Source organism: Pelodiscus sinensis, chromosome 4 (assembly GCF_052426305.1).
Source record: "Pelodiscus sinensis isolate ZL-2025 chromosome 4, ASM5242630v1, whole genome shotgun sequence".
NCBI lineage: Eukaryota > Metazoa > Chordata > Testudines > Trionychidae > Pelodiscus > Pelodiscus sinensis.
The window spans coordinates 877230-893114 of NC_143055.1; the positions used below are offsets into that span (position 1 = coordinate 877230).

Here is a 15885-nt window from a genome sequence, read left to right on the forward strand (position 1 = left end):
GGAGGGGCTGGGGCAGGGGGGGAAGGGGGAGGGGGAGGGGGGCTCTCTCTCAGACCCGAGCAGGGGGCGGGGGGCAGTGGGGTGGGGCCAGGGGAGGGGGCTGGGGGCAGGGGGGGGAGGGGGAGGGGGAGGGGGGCTCTCTCTCAGACCCGAGCAGGGGGCGGGGGGCAGTGGGGCGGGGTCAGGGGAGGGGGCTGGGGGTAGGGGGAGGGGGAAGGGGAGGGGGGCTCTCTCTCAGACCCGAGCAGGGGGCGGGGGGCAGTGGGGCGGGGCCAGGGGAGGGGGCTGGGGGCAGGGGGGGGAGGGGGAGGGGGGCTCTCTCAGACCCGAGCAGGGGGCTGGGGGCAGGGGGGGGAGGGGGAGGGGGCTCTCTCTCAGACCCGAGCAGGGGGCGGGGGGCAGTGGGGCGGGGCCAGGGAGGGGGCTGGGGGCAGGGGGGGAAGGGGGAGGGGGAGGGGGCTCTCTCTCAGACCCGAGCAGGGGGCGGGGGGCAGTGGGGCGGGGCCAGGGAGGGGGCTGGGGGCAGGGGGGGGAAGGGGGAGGGGGAGGGGGGTTCTCTCTCAGACCCGAGCAGGGGGCGGGGGGGTGGGGCAGTGGGGGGGCTGGGGCCAGGGGGGGAGGGGGAGGGGGGCGGAGGGGGGCGGGGGGCAGGGGGGAGGGGGGGCGAGGGGGAGGGGGAGGGGGGCTCTCTCTCAGACCCGAGCAGGGGGCGGGGGGCAGTGGGGCGGGGCCAGTGGAGGGGGCTGGGGGCAGGGGGGAGGGGGGGGGAGGGGGTTCTCTCTCAGACCCGAGCAGGGGGCGGGGGGCAGTGGGGCGGGGCCAGGGGGGGGCGAGGGGGAGGGGGAGGGGGCTCTCTCTCAGACCCGAGCAGGGGGCGGGGGCAGTGGGGTGGGGAGGGGGGGGCGAGGGGGACGGGGAGGGGGCTCTCTCTCAGACCCGAGCAGGGGGCGGGGGGCAGTGGGGCGGGGCCAGTGGAGGGGGCTGGGGGCAGGGGGGGGAGGGAGAGGGGGAGGGGGGTTCTCTCTCAGACCCGAGCAGGGGGCGGGGGGCAGGGGGGGGGCCAGGGGGTGGGCAGGGGGCGGGGCCCAGGGGGGGGCGAGGGGGAGGGGAGAGGGGGGGGCTGGGGCTGGGGGCAGGGGGGGGCGGGGGGCAGTGGGGCGGGGCCAGGGGAGGGGGAGGGGGCTCTCTCTCAGACCCGAGCAGGGGGCGGGGGGCAGTGGGGCGGGGCCAGGGGAGGGGGCGGGGCTCTGGCCCACGAGGGGGCATTTGAGCTCCCGCCTCAGGTGCCAGAATCTCCCCGCCGCAGCGCGCCAGGCCCCGCCCCCATCGCCACCACGTGGGAGCCGTGGCCGGGGCGACAGAGGACGCGGGGGCGGGGCTCGGGTGACAGTGGCCAGGGGGCGGGGCCTGAGGGGGAGGGCAATGTAGGGGGCAGGGCTAAAGCCAGTTGGGCCCCGTATGATTGGCTGTATGTAGTATCACGTGACTCTTGCCTGCGTCCCGTGACACTCTCGGGGGCGGGGCTTAGCGCTGCGTCCAGGTGAGCGGGGCGGCGGCTCCTGGGGGCGACACAACCCCCCCCCGGGTCCCGCTGCCGCGGGGGGAGTGTCGGGGCACGGTGGGGGGAGCCCGGGGGGGAGTGGCGGGGCACGGTGGGGGGGAAGCCCGGGGGGGAGTGGCGGGGCACGGCGGGGGTGGCGCTCACGGCTGCCGCGGGGGGAGTGGCGGGGCACGGTGGGGGGGAGCCCGGGGGGAGTGGCGGGGCACGGTGGGAGGGGAGCCTGGGGGGGAGTGGCGGGGCACGGTGGGGGGGGGGGAGCCCGGGGGGGAGTGGCGGGGCACGGTGGGGGGGAGCCCGGGGGGGAGTGGCGGGGCACGGTGGGAGGGGAGCCTGGGGGGGAGTGGCGGGGCACGGTGGGGGGGGGGGAGCCCGGGGGGGAGTGGCGGGGCACGGTGGGGGGGAGCCCGGGGGGAGTGGCGGGGCACGGTGGGGGGGAGCCCGGGGGGGAGTGGCGGGGCACGGTGGGGGGGGGAGCCCGGGGGGGAGTGGCGGGGCACGGTGGGGGGGAGCCCGGGGGGAGTGGCGGGGCACGGTGGGGGGGAGCCCGGGGGGGAGTGGCGGGGCACGGTGGGGGGGGGGAGCCCGGGGGGAGTGGCGGGGCACGGTGGGGGGGGGGAGCCCGGGGGGGAGTGGCGGGGCACGGCGGGGGTGGCGCTCACGGCTGGGGGGGGAGTGGCGGGGCACGGTGGGGGGGGGAGCCCGGGGGGAGTGGCGGGGCACGGTGGGGGGGGAGCCGGGGGGAGTGGCGGGGGTGGCGGGAGGGGAGCCGGGGGGGGAGTGGCGGGGCACGGTGGGGGGGGGAGCCCGGGGGGAGTGGCGGGGCACGGTGGGGGGGGGAGCCCGGGGGGAGTGGCGGGGCACGGCGGGGGTGGCGCTCACGGCTGCCGCGGGGGGAGTGGCGGGGCACGGTGGGGGGGAGCCCGGGGGGGAGTGGCGGGGCACGGTGGGGGGGGGAGCCCGGGGGGAGTGGCGGGGCACGGCGGGGGTGGCGCTCACGGCTGCCGCGGGCGGGGCCGGCCAGGCGGATGCCACGTCCCGTCGGACCGGTTCCGGGCGGGACTCCGGCCCGTTACCGCCCGTGGGGCAGGCGCTGCCTGGGCACAGCGAGGCTCCGGCTCCCTGCCAGCCGCCCGGCCCCGGGCGCTGCGGGGCCCCTGGCACCGAGCTGGGCCCACGGGCAGGGACTAGGTGTCTGCCCGGCCTGCTCACCCGTTTCGCCCTTTGCCCTTGCAGGTCCCGGCTCCGCTCGCCCCTCGCCCCGCCATGGAGGCCGGCACTGGCCTGGGCTGCCTGCTGGATGAGGAGGAGGAGGAGGAGGAGGAGGGGGGGGGCGAAGGCGCGGGCCTGGCGGGGGAGGGGGACCTGGAGGTGAACCCCTACGACGGGCTGCCCTTCTCCTCCCGCTACTACGAGCTGCTGCAGCTGCGGCGCGCTCTGCCCGTGTGGGCCGCCAAGTACAGCTTCATGGAGCACCTGGAGGGCAGCGGCATCGTGCTGGTGTCCGGGGGGCCCGGCACTGGCAAGAGCACCCAGGTGCGAGGGGGCGGGGCTGGCTGGGGGCTCCCCGCTCAGTCGGGGCAGGGGGTGCACACGGCCTGGGTGGGTTCTCCTGGGGTCGGGGCCCCGCCGGTCCATCATGGGGCCTGGCTGGGGGCTCCCCGCTCAGTCGGGGCAGGGGGTGTGCACACGGCCTGGGTGGGTTCTCCTGGGGGCTCCCCGCTCAGTCGGGGCAGGGGGTGCACACGGCCTGGGTGGGTTCTCCTGGGGGCGGAGCCCCGCCTGGTCCATCATGGGGCCTGGCTGGGGGCTCCCCGCTCAGTCGGGGCAGGGGGTGCACACGGCCTGGGTGGGTTCTCCTGGGGGCGGGGCCCCGCCTGGTCCATCATGGGGCCTGGCTGGGGGCTCCCCGCTCAGTCGGGGCAGGGGGTGCACACACGGCCTGGGTGGGTTCTCCTGGGGGCGGGGCCCCGCCTGGTCCATCATGGGGCCTGGCTGGGGGCTCCCCGCTCAGTCGGGGCAGGGGGTGCACACACGGCCTGGGTGGGTTCTCCTGGGGGCGGGGCCCCGCCTGGTCCATCATGGGGCCTGGCTGGGGGCTCCCCGCTCAGTCGGGGCAGGGGGTGCACACGGCCTGGGTGGGTTCTCCTGGGGGCGGGGCCCCGCCTGGTCCATCATGGGGCCTGGCTGGGGGCTCCCCGCTCAGTCGGGGCAGGGGGTGCACACGGCCTGGGTGGGTTCTCCTGGGGGCGGGGCCCCGCCTGGTCCATCATGGGGCCTGGCTGGGGGCTCCCCGCTCAGTCGGGGCAGGGGGTGCGCACACGGCCTGGGTGGGTTCTCCTGGGGTCGGGGCCCCGCCGGTCCATCATGGGGCCTGGCTGGGGGCTCCCCGCTCAGTCGGGGCAGGGGGTGCACACACGGCCTGGGTGGGTTCTCCTGGGGGCGGGGCCCCGCCTGGTCCATCATGGGGCCTGGCTGGGGGCTCCCCGCTCAGTCGGGGCAGGGGGTGCGCACACGGCCTGGGTGGGTTCTCCTGGGGGCGGGGCCCCGCCGGTCCATCATGGGGCCAGGCTGGGAACGGGCTTTCGGTCCCGCAGGCGCCGGCTGGGGAGCAGCAAGGTTGCACTGGCAGCTGCAGGGCCAGTCGTGCCCTTCGCGGGCGGCCAGGGAACCCGAGGGGCTGAGCCTGGCCGAGTGGCCTTCAGGGCCCCAGACGCCTGCAGCCGGCAGCTGGCTTGTCCACAGGCCCCGCGGCTGGTCCCGGTGCAGACCTGCCAAGCTGCAGGCAGCGGGGCCGCTGGCGTTGTGCCCTGTGCGGCATCGGAGCCAGGGCCCTGCCCCAGCCACCTTGGCAGGGCCGCTGGGGCGTTGCCCGGAGACTTTGCCCCGGGGAGGTTTGTTTTGAAGCAGCCGGTGTCCGTGGAGCTGCAGGCGCCACCTGGGTCCCTGGGGACTATCTCAGGATGTTGCTAGTTGCCTGCGACCTCTCCTGGTGCCCAGGGGGTCAGGCTCCTGGCCACCGGATGGGGGGGGGTCTCTGCCAGGGCCCACCAGCCCCTAGGAGCAGGACTGGCCTACGGGAAAGGGGACCTCGCTTGGAGGGGCCTGGGCGCTTCCCTTGTCTCCGGGGTGGGTGTCTCGCCCCATCAGCGCAGTCTCCGCTCTGCAGCTGGCAGAACCATGTGGGGCAGCCCCCCTGTGGCAGTGACCTCTGCCTTCTCCCCGGCCTCCCCTTCTCCTCCTGGCGTGGCGGCGTGGCAGCGTCCCCGGCCTCCCGGCATGGCAGCGTCCCCGGCCTCCCCTTCTCCTCCCGGCATGGCAGCGTCCCCGGCCTCCCCTTCTCCTCCTGGCGTGGCAGTGTCCCCGGCCTCCCCTTCTCCCCCCCCCCCATCTTAGCGTGGCAGCGTCCCCGGCCTCCTCCCCCCCCCCATCTTAGCATGGCAGCGTCCCCGGCCTCCCCTTCTTCCCCCCCCCCCATCTTAGCATGGCAGCGTCCCCGGCCTCCCCTTCTTCCCCCCCCCCCCATCTTAGCATGGCAGCGTCCCCGGCCTCCTTCCCCCCCCAATCTTAGCGTGGCAGCGTCCCCGGCCTCCTTCCCTCTCTCCTCCCCCCTCGCTCTGGGAGGCTCCATTGCTCCAGACTCTCCAGTCCTTTGCCCCGTGGCCGTGGGGCCCACTGCTGCTGTGGGGGTGGCTGGGCAGAGGGAGGCCCCGGGGCGTGGCTGGACTCGACGTGAATGGCACAGCTCAGAGGACGGTGTCTGGGCCAGCTGCACCCCTTGGTTGTGCCCCGCTGGGCCATGTGGGCTGAGCAGTGTGGGGCACGGGTGGCTCTGGCATGGGGCGAGGCCATTGTGCCCTCATGGAGCCCTGCCTGGCCCAGCACCTGCCTGAGCTCCCCATGGCGGCTGCCCTGTCGCTGGGCCCCGGGCCCTGCTCTCCTCCCTCCAGATCCCGCAGTGGTGCGCGGAGTACGCCCTGTCCCAGCAGTTCTCGCACGGCCTGGTGGCCTGCACTCAGCCCCACGGCCTGGCCGCCCTCAGCCTCTCGCTGCGCGTGGCTGACGAGATGGACCTCAACCTGGGCCACGAGGTCGGCTACTGCGTCCCCCACGAGGACTGCTGCAGCCCCGAGACCCTGCTGAGGTGAGCCGGGCACGGCCCCTCCCCTCCCCTCCCGGGGGCGCCCCCCTCGGGCACGGCCCCTCCCCTCCCCTCCCGGGGGCGCCCCCCCTCGGGCACGGCCCCTCCCCCCCTCGGGCACGGCCCCTCCCCTCCCCTCCCGGGGGCGCCCCCCTCGGGCACGGCCCCTCCCCTCCCCTCCCGGGGGCGCCCCCCTCGGGCACGGCCCCTCCCCTCCCCTCCCGGGGGCGCCCCCCCTCGGGCACGGCCCCTCCCCCCCTCCCCTCCCGGGGGCGCCCCCCCTCGGGCACGGCCCCTCCCCTCCCGGCCCCTCCCCCCCTCGGGCACGGCCCCTCCCCCCCTCGGGCACGGCCCCTCCCCTCCCGGGGGCGCCCCCCCTCGGGCACGGCCCCTCCCCTCCCGGGGCGCCCCCCCTCGGGCGGGGGCCTCTCGCCGGGGTGGGCAATGAGTTTTGACCAGAAATCTTTGAAGTGGCCCCAGGGCTGCCCCGGAGGGGCGGGGCCTCAGGAGGAAGGGGCGGAGCCAGGATACTTCTGTGCTTCCCTGCCCACAAACCCTGATTGGCCTGGGGCTGAGGGGGCGGCCAAGTCTCCCCCCTCCCCCCGCCAGCTGTTCTGAACAGCCTCTGCCAGTGCCCCCCAACCCCGACCCACAGCTGCTGCCAGCCCTGGGTTCCCCCCGGCCTGCCGGTGCCCCTGGCCCGCAGCTCCTGCTAGCGCAGCCCCCCGCCCTGCCGGTGCCCCTCCCTTCTGCCCTGCCCCCCCAGCCTGCCAGTGCCCCTCACTCCCCCCCCGCAGCCCTGCCCCCCGTCTCCCCCCCGCCCTGCCGGTGCCCCTCCCTTCTGCCCTGCCCCCCCAGCCTGCCAGTGCCCCTCACTCCCCCCCGCAGCCCTGCCCCCCGTCTCCTCCCCGCCCTGCCGGTGCCCCTCCCTTCTGCCCTGCCCCCCCAGCCTGCCAGTGCCCCTCACTCCCCCCCGCAGCCCTGCCCCCCGTCTCCCCCCCGCCCTGCTGGTGCCCCTCCCTTCTGCCCTGCCCCCCCCAGCCTGCCGGTGCCCCTCACTCCTGCCCTGCCCCCCACCCTCACTCCCCCCCGCAGCCCAGCCCCACAGGCCGCCCTGGGTGCCCCTGACCTGGCGCTCGGGGCTGCAGGTTCTGCTCGGACGAGATGCTGCTGCGGGAGATGACGTCGGACCCGCTGCTGCGCCAGTACGGCGTCGTGGTGCTGGACGAGGTGCAGGAGCGCACGGTGCCCACGGACGTGCTGCTGGGGCTGCTCAAGGACGTGCTGTGCCAGCGCCCGGAGCTCCGGCTGGTGGTGGTGACGGTGCCGGCTCTGGAGGAACGGCTCTGGGCTTTCTGCGGGCACCCGCCCCTGGTGCGTGTGCCAGGGCCCAGCCCGCCTGGCCGGCTGCTCTACCAGGACCCGCCGGCGAGGGGCCACGTGGCCGCCGCATGCCGGGCAGTGCTGGACATTCACCGGCGCCAGGACCCCGGCGACGTGCTGCTCTTCCTGGCCAGTGAGCAGGTGGAGACTGGGGGCTGCCAGGACCCCGCCCTGGCAGGGCTTGGGGGGCTGGGCCAAGGACGGGGGGGTCCGGGGGCCCACCTTGGCAGGGCTTGGGGGGCTGGGCCAAGGACGGGGGGCACTGTGGCCCGGGGGCCCGCCTTGGCAGGGCTTGGGGGGCTGGGCCAAGGACGGGGGGCACTGTGGCCCGGGGGCCCGCCCTGGCAGGGGCTGGGGGGCTGGGCCAAGGACAGGGGGCCCAGGGGCTGGCCCTGGCAGGGGCTGGGGGGCTGGGCCAAGGACGGGGGGCACTGTGGCCCGGTGGCCGGCCCAGGCAGGGGCTGGGGGGTTGTCTCTCACTATCGGAGCTGCTCCCCTCTCCCAGGAAATCCGTGAGTGCTGCGAGACCCTCCACGTCGAGGCGGAGGCCCTGAACCCCGGGCTGGGGCCGCTGCTGGCCCTGCCCCTGCACCCGGGCGTGGGGCGGGCGGCCCAGAAGGTCTACGAGGCGCTGGAGCCGAGCGGCAGCCCCCTGGCCCGGCGCGTCATTGTCACTCACTGGCTGGCGGAGTCGTCCTTCTCCCTGGGCGCCGTGCGCCACGTGGTCGACACGGGGCTGGAGCTGCGCAGTGTGAGAGGGCGCCGGGGCTGCGCTGTGGGACCCCTTGCCAGCTTGCATATGCTCCCTGGGCCCTCGGGGCTCCCGGCTTGTGGGCCCAGGGCTGGCGTTGGGCCTGGGGGCTGTGACGGCGCGTTGGGGGTCCCCCGTCTCCTGCACCCCGAAATGGCACAAACAGACTGCACCAGCCAGTGGAATTGAGGGTGGTTTATTGCTCCTCCAGGATACAGCCCAGCACAGATGTAGTCTGGTTACAGGAACTGGGGCTAAGAGGCCTCAGTGCCCCCCTTGAGATAGGGGAGTCCCAGCCCCCTCCCCAGCTCCTTCTCCCCTGCTTTCCAGACAGGCACTAACCAGCCCGGGCAGCATCCACCTTCCTTTGTTCCTCTCCATGGGGGGTGTCTGGCCACTGGTTTGCATAGTGACTCATCCTGTTTTGCTGGGTCGTGGTCCCCACGGCAGCCAGTGGGGGTTACCCCAGAGCCAGCAGCATAGAAACAAGCCAGGTACCCCCACTACGTCACAGGGGCCGTAGCAGCAGGCTGGACCCTCGCCAGGCCCCTCTCAGGCACAGGGGCAGGCGGAGCCCCCTTGGGGGAGGGGAGGTCCCAGCATCCTCCCCCCTGTGCCTGGACTCTTCCCCCCCCCCCCCCCCCCAGGACAGAGCAGCCCTGGGCCGGCCACAGCTGTGGCTGCCCAGGCCCTGCTGCTCTGGGGTAGCGTCTCTTGTCCGGGCTCCCCACCAGGGGGGCAGCCTGGGGCCTGTCCGTTTCGTGGGGGCCTTGTGTTGATGCGATGCCGTGGTGGGGGGGCGTGTACCTCAGTCTCCCCCCTCCCCCCCGGCACTCTGCGCAGGATGGGGGAGAGGCTGGCCATGACTCGCCCCAGATGTGCCTTGGGTCCGGACGCTTGAGGGCCGCAGGCTGGGGGAAGGGTCCCTCTCCTCGGGGCTGAGAGGGTCCACGCTGCAGAAGCGCTGTGAGGTCGTGGGGGTGCCGGTAGTCGCTGCTGTAGAGTGTGTGTGTTCTCCCCCCCCCGGGTCCCGGTGACAAGAGTCCCCTTGGCTCTGGGAGCAGGACCGTGCAGGAGGCGGAGCTGCCTGGGGGCTCGGGGACCAGTTGCTGGGTTGGGGGAAGTACGAAGGGAGCAGACTAAGGCGAGCGGGGGGAGGGGTTCAGGGGCCAGCGAACCTTTTCCCCACGCGGACTAAGGCTCTGCCCTGGCTCCTATGTCCCTGTCGAGGCTGCGCCGCGCTGTATCCCGGAGAAGCACTCGCGCTGCTACGCTCCTGGCTGGCAGGGAGGGCGGGGCCCAGCGCTGCAGACTGCATGGGCGCTCTGCTAGTCACTGGCCACCAATCGCCTTTGCCCAAAGCCCCGTTTCCCATCCCCACGCCTCTGTGCACGAGCTCTGGCGCCAAGGGGAGCTGGTCCTCGCCCAAGGGGGATACCTGAGCCGCAAAACCCTCCGCTCTTCCGGTTTGCTGGCCAAAAACGCACTCGCGGGGTGGACAGGCCGAGTCTGCAGAGAACCTCTAGCGTAGACCTGGCCGGAGGAGCCGCTGGGCCGCGAGGGCGCTGCTTCGTGAACTGGCTCTCCTTGCCGACCAGGGGCTCCCCAGGGCTGGGGCTGGAGCGGCTGGCTGCCGGTCCCGGCCCCAGGAACTCGACTCGTCGGGTAACCCCTAAGAACTCAGGTTAATGGGCTGTTCAGTTCTCCGCTGTGGAACGTCCCCAGGGTGCTGTAGCCACTGGCTCCCCCTCGTCCACGTGCTTGCTGATGACTAGCTGGAGGGGCCCTTTCCCGCCCCAGGCACTTGCCATGCGGGCAGTGCTGCTGGCTGGCCCTGGCGCCTGCTGGCTGTCAGAGCCCCTCGAGCAACGCCCGGCAGGACAGCTCCTCCGCTCTGGCCTACGAGGGCGGCTGAGCTGTAGGACTCGCCCGCTGCAGGAACGAATGTAGCGTCTCCGCAGCGGATTCTGCAGGGCCCTGACATTTGGGCTGGGTTCCTGCTTCTGGCGCTCGTCAGAGCCCGTGTTCCCACGGGACGGGCTGCCTCGCCGTGGCAGGCGGCCACTGGGTAGTGACTACGGCAGCTCTGCTGCCAAGCTAGTCCGCAGCGACCACCTCTGGGGCCCGGCCCCCATCTCTTTCCTCGCAGCCAGAACTGGGCAAGGAGCAGGATGTGGGGCTTTCCCTCTAGGCACACAGGCTGCAGGCGGGGAGGAGCCATGCACGACTAGTGACCTAGTGAAAAGCAGAGATCCACTGGGGCCTGGCTAGGGGAGGGGTGGGACATGCACGACTAGTGACCTAGTGAAAAGCAGAGACCCACTGGGGCCGGGCTAGGGGAGGGGTGGGACATGCACGACTAGTGACCTAGTGAAAAGCAGAGATCCACTGGGGCCGGGCTAGGGGAGGGGTGGGACATGCACGACTAGTGACCTAGTGAAAAGCAGAGATCCACTGGGGCCGGGCTAGGGGAGGGGTGGGACATGCACGACTAGTGACCTAGTGAAAAGCAGAGACCCACTGGGGCCGGGCTAGGGGAGGGGTGGGACATGCACGACTAGTGACCTAGTGAAAAGCAGAGACCCACTGGGGCCGGGCTAGGGGAGGGGTGGGACATGCACGACTAGTGACCTAGTGAAAAGCAGAGACCCACTGGGGCCGGGCTAGGGGAGGGGTGGGACATGCACGACTAGTGACCTAGTGAAAAGCAGAGATCCACTGGGGCCGGGCTAGGGGAGGGGTGGGACATGCACGACTAGTGACCTAGTGAAAAGCAGAGACCCACTGGGGCCGGGCTAGGGGAGGGGTGGGACATGCACGACTAGTGACCTAGTGAAAAGCAGAGACCCACTGGGGCCGGGCTAGGGGAGGGGTGGGACATGCACGATTAGTGACCTAGTGAAAAGCAGAGACCCACTGGGGCCGGGCTAGAGGAGGGGTGGGACATGCACGATTAGTGACCTAGTGAAAAGCAGAGACCCACTGGGGCCGGGCTAGGGGAGGGGTGGGACATGCACGACTAGTGACCTAGTGAAAAGCAGAGACCCACTGGGGCCGGGCTAGAGGAGGGGTGGGACATGCACGACTAGTGACCTAGTGAAAAGCAGAGACCGGGCGGGAGGCAGCGCCCCCTGGAGGGGAAGGGTCCGGGGGCCTCTGCTGGTGAGACATGGTACTGCAGCTGTCGGTGCAAAGGGCTGGCCAGGCTGGGGGGCTGTGCCCAGTGGGTCACCAGGAACATGAGCCCCATACTGCCTGGTCTGTCCTGCAGGTTTACAATCCCCGGATCCGTGCGGAGTCCCAGGTGCTGCGGCCCATCAGCAAGAGCCAGGCGGAGCTGCGGAGGCAGCGGGCGGCAGGCAGTCCCCCAGGTGAGAGACCCTCCCCCCCAGGTGAGAACCTGTGTCCCCCGGGCAGCGGGAGACCCTCCCCCCCAGGTGAGACCCTCCCCCCCAGGTGAGAACCTGTGTCCCCCGGGCAGCGGGAGACCCTCCCCCCAGGTGAGACCCTCCCCCTCCAGGTGAGAACCTGGGTCCCCCGGGCAGCGGGAGACCCTCCCCCCCAGGTGAGACCCTCCCCCTCCAGGTGAGAACCTGGGTCCCCCGGGCAGCGGGAGACCCTCCCCCCCAGGTGAGACCCTCCCCCCCAGGTGAGAACCTGTGTCCCCCGGGCAGCGGGAGACCCTCCCCCCAGGTGAGACCCTCCCCCTCCAGGTGAGAACCTGGGTCCCCCGGGCAGCGGGAGACCCTCCCCCCCAGGTGAGACCCTCCCCCTCCAGGTGAGAACCTGGGTCCCCCGGGCAGCGGGAGACCCTCCCCCCCAGGTGAGACCCTCCCCCTCCAGGTGAGAACCTGGGTCCCCCGGGCAGCGGGTGGCCCTTCCAGGCGAGAACCTGGGTCCCCTGGGAGGCTTCTCCTCTCGCAGGGAGGGGGGCCACAGGCGGTGTTGCTGGGGGCTGGCAGTGCCTGGGTGCCGAGGGGGAGCTCTCAGCCTGCCTTGGCTCCAGTTTGCTGCCCTGCCCCCCACGGGCGCCCGCCCGCCCCTGGCAGCTCCCCTGTCGTCGCAGGCACCTGCGTGCGTCTCTACTCGGAAGCCGCCTATGAGCAGCGCCCCCCGGCTGCGCCCCCCCGCGTGAGCGAGGCCAACCTGGCCCGCCTGGTGCTGCTGCTCAAGAGACTGGACATCGCGGACATGGGCCAGTGCGACTTCCTCGACCGGCCACGTACGCCGGGGGCAGGGCAGGGTGGGGGTGGGGCCCGGGCAGAGGCGGGAGGGGGTGCCCAGCGGGGCAGTCGGGCAGCAGCAGAGGTGGGCGGGCACAGGGCGCTGTGAAGGGGGGTAGGGAGCCCCGGCAGCGTGGTCCCAGCCCCGGGGCCGGGCTGCAGAGCGGAAGAAGGGGCCCTGGGGGTGGACCTGGCTCTGCTGGGAGGTGCCAGGCTGGCTCGGCGCCTTGGCTGACCCCCTGCCCCCACCAGCCCCTGAGTCGCTGATGCAGGCCCTGGAGGACCTGGATTACCTGGCGGCGCTGGACGACGACGGGAACCTCTCGGAGGTGGGGATCATCATGTCGGAGTTCCCCCTGGACCCCCAGCTCGCCAAGGCGCTGCTGGCCTCCTGCCAGTTCGACTGCGTGCATGAGATGCTCACCATGGCCGCCATGCTCACCGGTAGGGCCGGGCCCCTCGGCGCCCAGGGAGCCTCTGGGGCCGGGGCCCTGCTGGCCGCTCGGGTAACCCTCCTGCCTCTCCCCAGCCGCGCCCTGCTTCGTGAGCCCGGCCGGGCGCTCGGAGGGGGCTGTGGCTGCACGCCGGCAGGCCCTGCTGCACCCCGACGGGGACCACTTCACCCTCATCAACGTCTTCAACGCCTCCCAGCAGCGTGAGTGCCCCGCGCTCCGGGCTCTCCATGCTGGTGGGGCCGTGGCAGACGCGGGCAGTCGAGGTGGCATGGCCGCTGGGGGAGGGGTCGGCCACGGGAGGGGGAAGACTGCTGGGAGAGGGGGCCGGCTGCTGGCCGCGGGGGTCTGCTGCTGGCCGCGGGGGGCTGCCGCTGGGGAGGGGGCCGGGGCTGGCTGCTGGGGAGGGGGCCGGGGCTGGCCGCGGGGGGCTGCCGCTGGGGAGGGGGCCGGGGCTGGCCGCGGGGGGCTGCCGCTGGGGAGGGGGCCGGGGCTGGCTGCTGGGGAGGGGGCCGGGGGCTGGCCGGGGGCTGGCCGCGGGGGGCTGCCGCTGGGGAGGGGGCCGGGGCTGGCTGCTGGGGAGGGGGCCGGAGCTGGCCGCGGGGGGCTGCCGCTGGGAGAGGGGGCCGGTGGCTGGCCGCGGGGGTCTGCTGCTGGGAGAGGGGGCCGGTGGCTGGCCGCGGGGGGCTGCCGCTGGGAGAGGGGGCTGGGGGCTGGCCGCGGGGGGCTGCCGCTGGGGAGGGGGCCGGGGCTGGCTGCTGGGGAGGGGGCCGGAGCTGGCTGCTGGGGAGGGGGCCGGGGCTGGCCGCGGGGGGCTGCTGCTGGGAGAGGGGGCCGGGGCTGGCCGCGGGGGGCTGCCGCTGGGGAGGGGCCGGGGCGGGGAGCTGACACCCCTCTCCTGCAGACGAGCCGGCCGAGGGCTGGTGCCAGCAGCACGGGGTGAGCAGCGCCGGGCTGCAGCTGGCAGGCGTGGTGCGGACCGAGCTGCTGGAGGTGATGCAGCGCATCGAGCTGCCCGTCTCGCCCCCTGCCTTCGGCACGGACAGCAACGTGCTCAACCTCAAGAGGGCGCTCATCTCCGGCTACTTTCTCCAGGTGAGGCCGTGGGGCAGGGCAGCCGTGTGGGTGAGGCTGCCAGGGCCCCGCTTTGTCCGCCCCCCGCTGACCCCCCCTGCCCCCACAGGTGGCCCGGGACATCGATGGCTCCGGAAACTACCTGATGCTGACGCACAAGCATGTGGCCACTCTGCCCCCCCACTGCTGCTACGTGCTGCGGAGGCCCCCGCCCCGCCCGCCCCCCTGGGTCTTGTACCACGAGTTCACCATCTCGCAGGACAACTGCCTCAGTGTGGTCTCCCAGATCCAGCCACAGATGTAAGAGGGCGGGAGGGGGGCCTGGCAGGCAGGGGAGTTGGGGGGGGGGAGCCGGGGGGCAGCAGGATGGGAAATCAGAGGGGAAGCAGGGTGGGGCGGGGCTGGCAGGGAGCTGGGGGGCAGCAGGATGGGAAGTCAGAGGGGAAGCAGGGTGGGGCGGGGCTGGCAGGGAGCCGGGGGGGCAGCAGGATGGGAAGTCAGAGGGGAAGCAGGGTGGGGCGGGGCTGGCAGGGAGCTGGGGGGCAGCAGGATGGGAAGTCAGAGGGGAAGCAGGGTGGGGCGGGGCTGGCAGGGAGCTGGGGGGCAGCAGGATGGGAAGTCAGAGGGGAAGCAGGGTGGGGCGGGGCTGGCAGGGAGCCGGGGGGCAGCAGGATGGGAAGGGGGGAGGGGAAGCAGGGTGGGGCGGGGCTGGCAGGGAGCTGGGGGGCAGCAGGATGGGAAGGGGGGAGGGGAAGCAGGGTGGGGCGGGGCTGGCAGGGAGCTGGGGGGCAGCAGGATGGGAAGGGGGGAGGGGAAGCAGGGTGGGGAGGGAGGGCCCCCCCCCACTCTGTGCCTGGCTGCAAGGCAGGCCCTGGAGATGCTGAGGCCAGGACCCACGGGGCATGGGGCCTGCGGGTGGCTGGGCTGTCCCTGGGCGCTGGCCAGCCGCCGCGGGGCAGGGCTGGAGCCGGGCGCTGGGCCCTCACGGCCTCTCCCCGCAGGCTGGCGGAGCTGGCGCCCCAGTACTACCTGAGTAACTTGCCGCCCAGCGAGAGCCGCGACCTGCTCATGGAGCTGCGGGAGAAGGTGCCGGAGGCCGTGGAGCCGGCGCTGGAGGGGGCCGGGGCTGGGGAGGGGGAGGACGGAGACAGGGACGGGTGCACACTCCAGTGACAGAAGGGGACCAGGGAGCCCCACCCCTGCTGTCAGCTGCTCTGGATGGGCCGTGCCAGGCTGCCCCCTCATTCTTGGAGCTGCCTCGCCCTAGGGGCCCTCTGCGGCTGCGCCGTGGGGCACAGCCACCTGCCGGGCTGGAGCTGGCCGGCCTGCCCCTCACTCCAGGGCGCTGGCCCTTGCTCGGACTGTGTATAAAGCTTTTCTGTGACGTTCCCGCCTGAGTCCCTCACTCCACTGAGGGTGTGTTCCGCGGAGGGCCCTGGACGGCTGGGGGGTGCAGCCTTCCCCCCCATGGGCCTAGGGCTGGGGTGTGGTTCTGGGCCCTTCTGGCCACTCACCAGAGGCTGCTGGGCCCCAGCTCGCCCCTGCCTGCAGCCACTAGGCCCCTCACCGCCCCGGCGCAGTCTTGCTCTGCGGTGCAGGAGCAGGGCCCAGCTCCTCTCGCTGGCAGGGGACGGAGAGCGGGAAGGCCGGGATCTGGCTATGGGATCCCCCAGCCTGCCCCCCGGCTCCAGCCAGAGGGGACTCTCAGGTGGCAGGTAGAAGAGAAGGGTTATTGGTCCCCCAGGGACACAGGAACCCAGCTTGGGGCGAGGGGGGGCCAGTGCCCCAGCTCTGAGCCCCCCCCCCGACCCCCAGTTTTCTGCTGGCTGGGGGAGGAGGAGTCTTAACTCCCAGCCACTGCTCCAGGCAGCGCCCCGCCCCCGCTTCAGGCCCGAGGGGCTGTCCCCCCGCAGCTCGAGGGCCCCGCCGGGGGTGTGAGGCTCGCAAGGGCGCCCCGGCCGCACAGCCTTTAACTTTACCCTGTTGCCGCCGAGCTGGGCTCCCCTGTGGCCTCCCCACTCCCCCGGCCCCCCCCAGGCTGAGAGTGCAGCAGGCCCTGGAGCGTCACGGGGGGGGGCAGCGCCTGGGCCAGCTCCCCCGGGGCGGGGCGGGGCTGGGCTGCCCTGGGGTGGATGGAAATGCCCTGGAGAGCCACGCGGGGGGGGCAGCGCCTGGCCCAGCTCCCCCGGGGCGGCCGGCGGGGCGGGGCGGGGCTGGGCTGCCCTGGGGTGGATGGAAATGCCCTGTGAGTCGGGCGGGGGGGGACAGCGCCTGGGCCAGCTCCCCCGGGGCGGCGGGCGGGG

At 74.0% G+C, this 15885-nt stretch overlaps 1 protein-coding gene across 1 annotated transcript; it reads left to right on the top strand.

Annotated features, from left to right (window-relative positions):
* Positions 1-2496: 2496 nt before the first annotated feature.
* On the top strand, positions 2497-14970 carry DQX1 (DEAQ-box RNA dependent ATPase 1). The gene is made up of 11 exons (XM_075918331.2): positions 2497-3094; positions 5509-5702; positions 6848-7223; positions 7588-7833; positions 11105-11204; positions 11900-12055; positions 12309-12500; positions 12586-12711; positions 13413-13603; positions 13692-13882; positions 14584-14970. The coding sequence occupies exons 1-11, from the start codon at positions 2825-2827 to the stop codon at positions 14753-14755; spliced, it is 2214 nt and encodes a 737-aa protein (XP_075774446.2). The 5' UTR covers positions 2497-2824; the 3' UTR covers positions 14756-14970.
* Positions 14971-15885: the final 915 nt, after the last annotated feature.

Excerpts from the sequence above, each read along its gene's own strand:
- DQX1 (XM_075918331.2), top strand. The coding sequence starts at position 2,825 with ATGGAGGCCGGCACTGGCCTGGGCTGCCTGCTGGATGAGGAGGAGGAG. Across the intron at positions 5,703-6,847 it reads AGCCCCGAGACCCTGCTGAG|GTTCTGCTCGGACGAGATGC; the intron begins GTGAGCCGGGCA and ends TCGGGGCTGCAG. Across the intron at positions 11,205-11,899 it reads GGCGGCAGGCAGTCCCCCAG|GCACCTGCGTGCGTCTCTAC; the intron begins GTGAGAGACCCT and ends CTGTCGTCGCAG.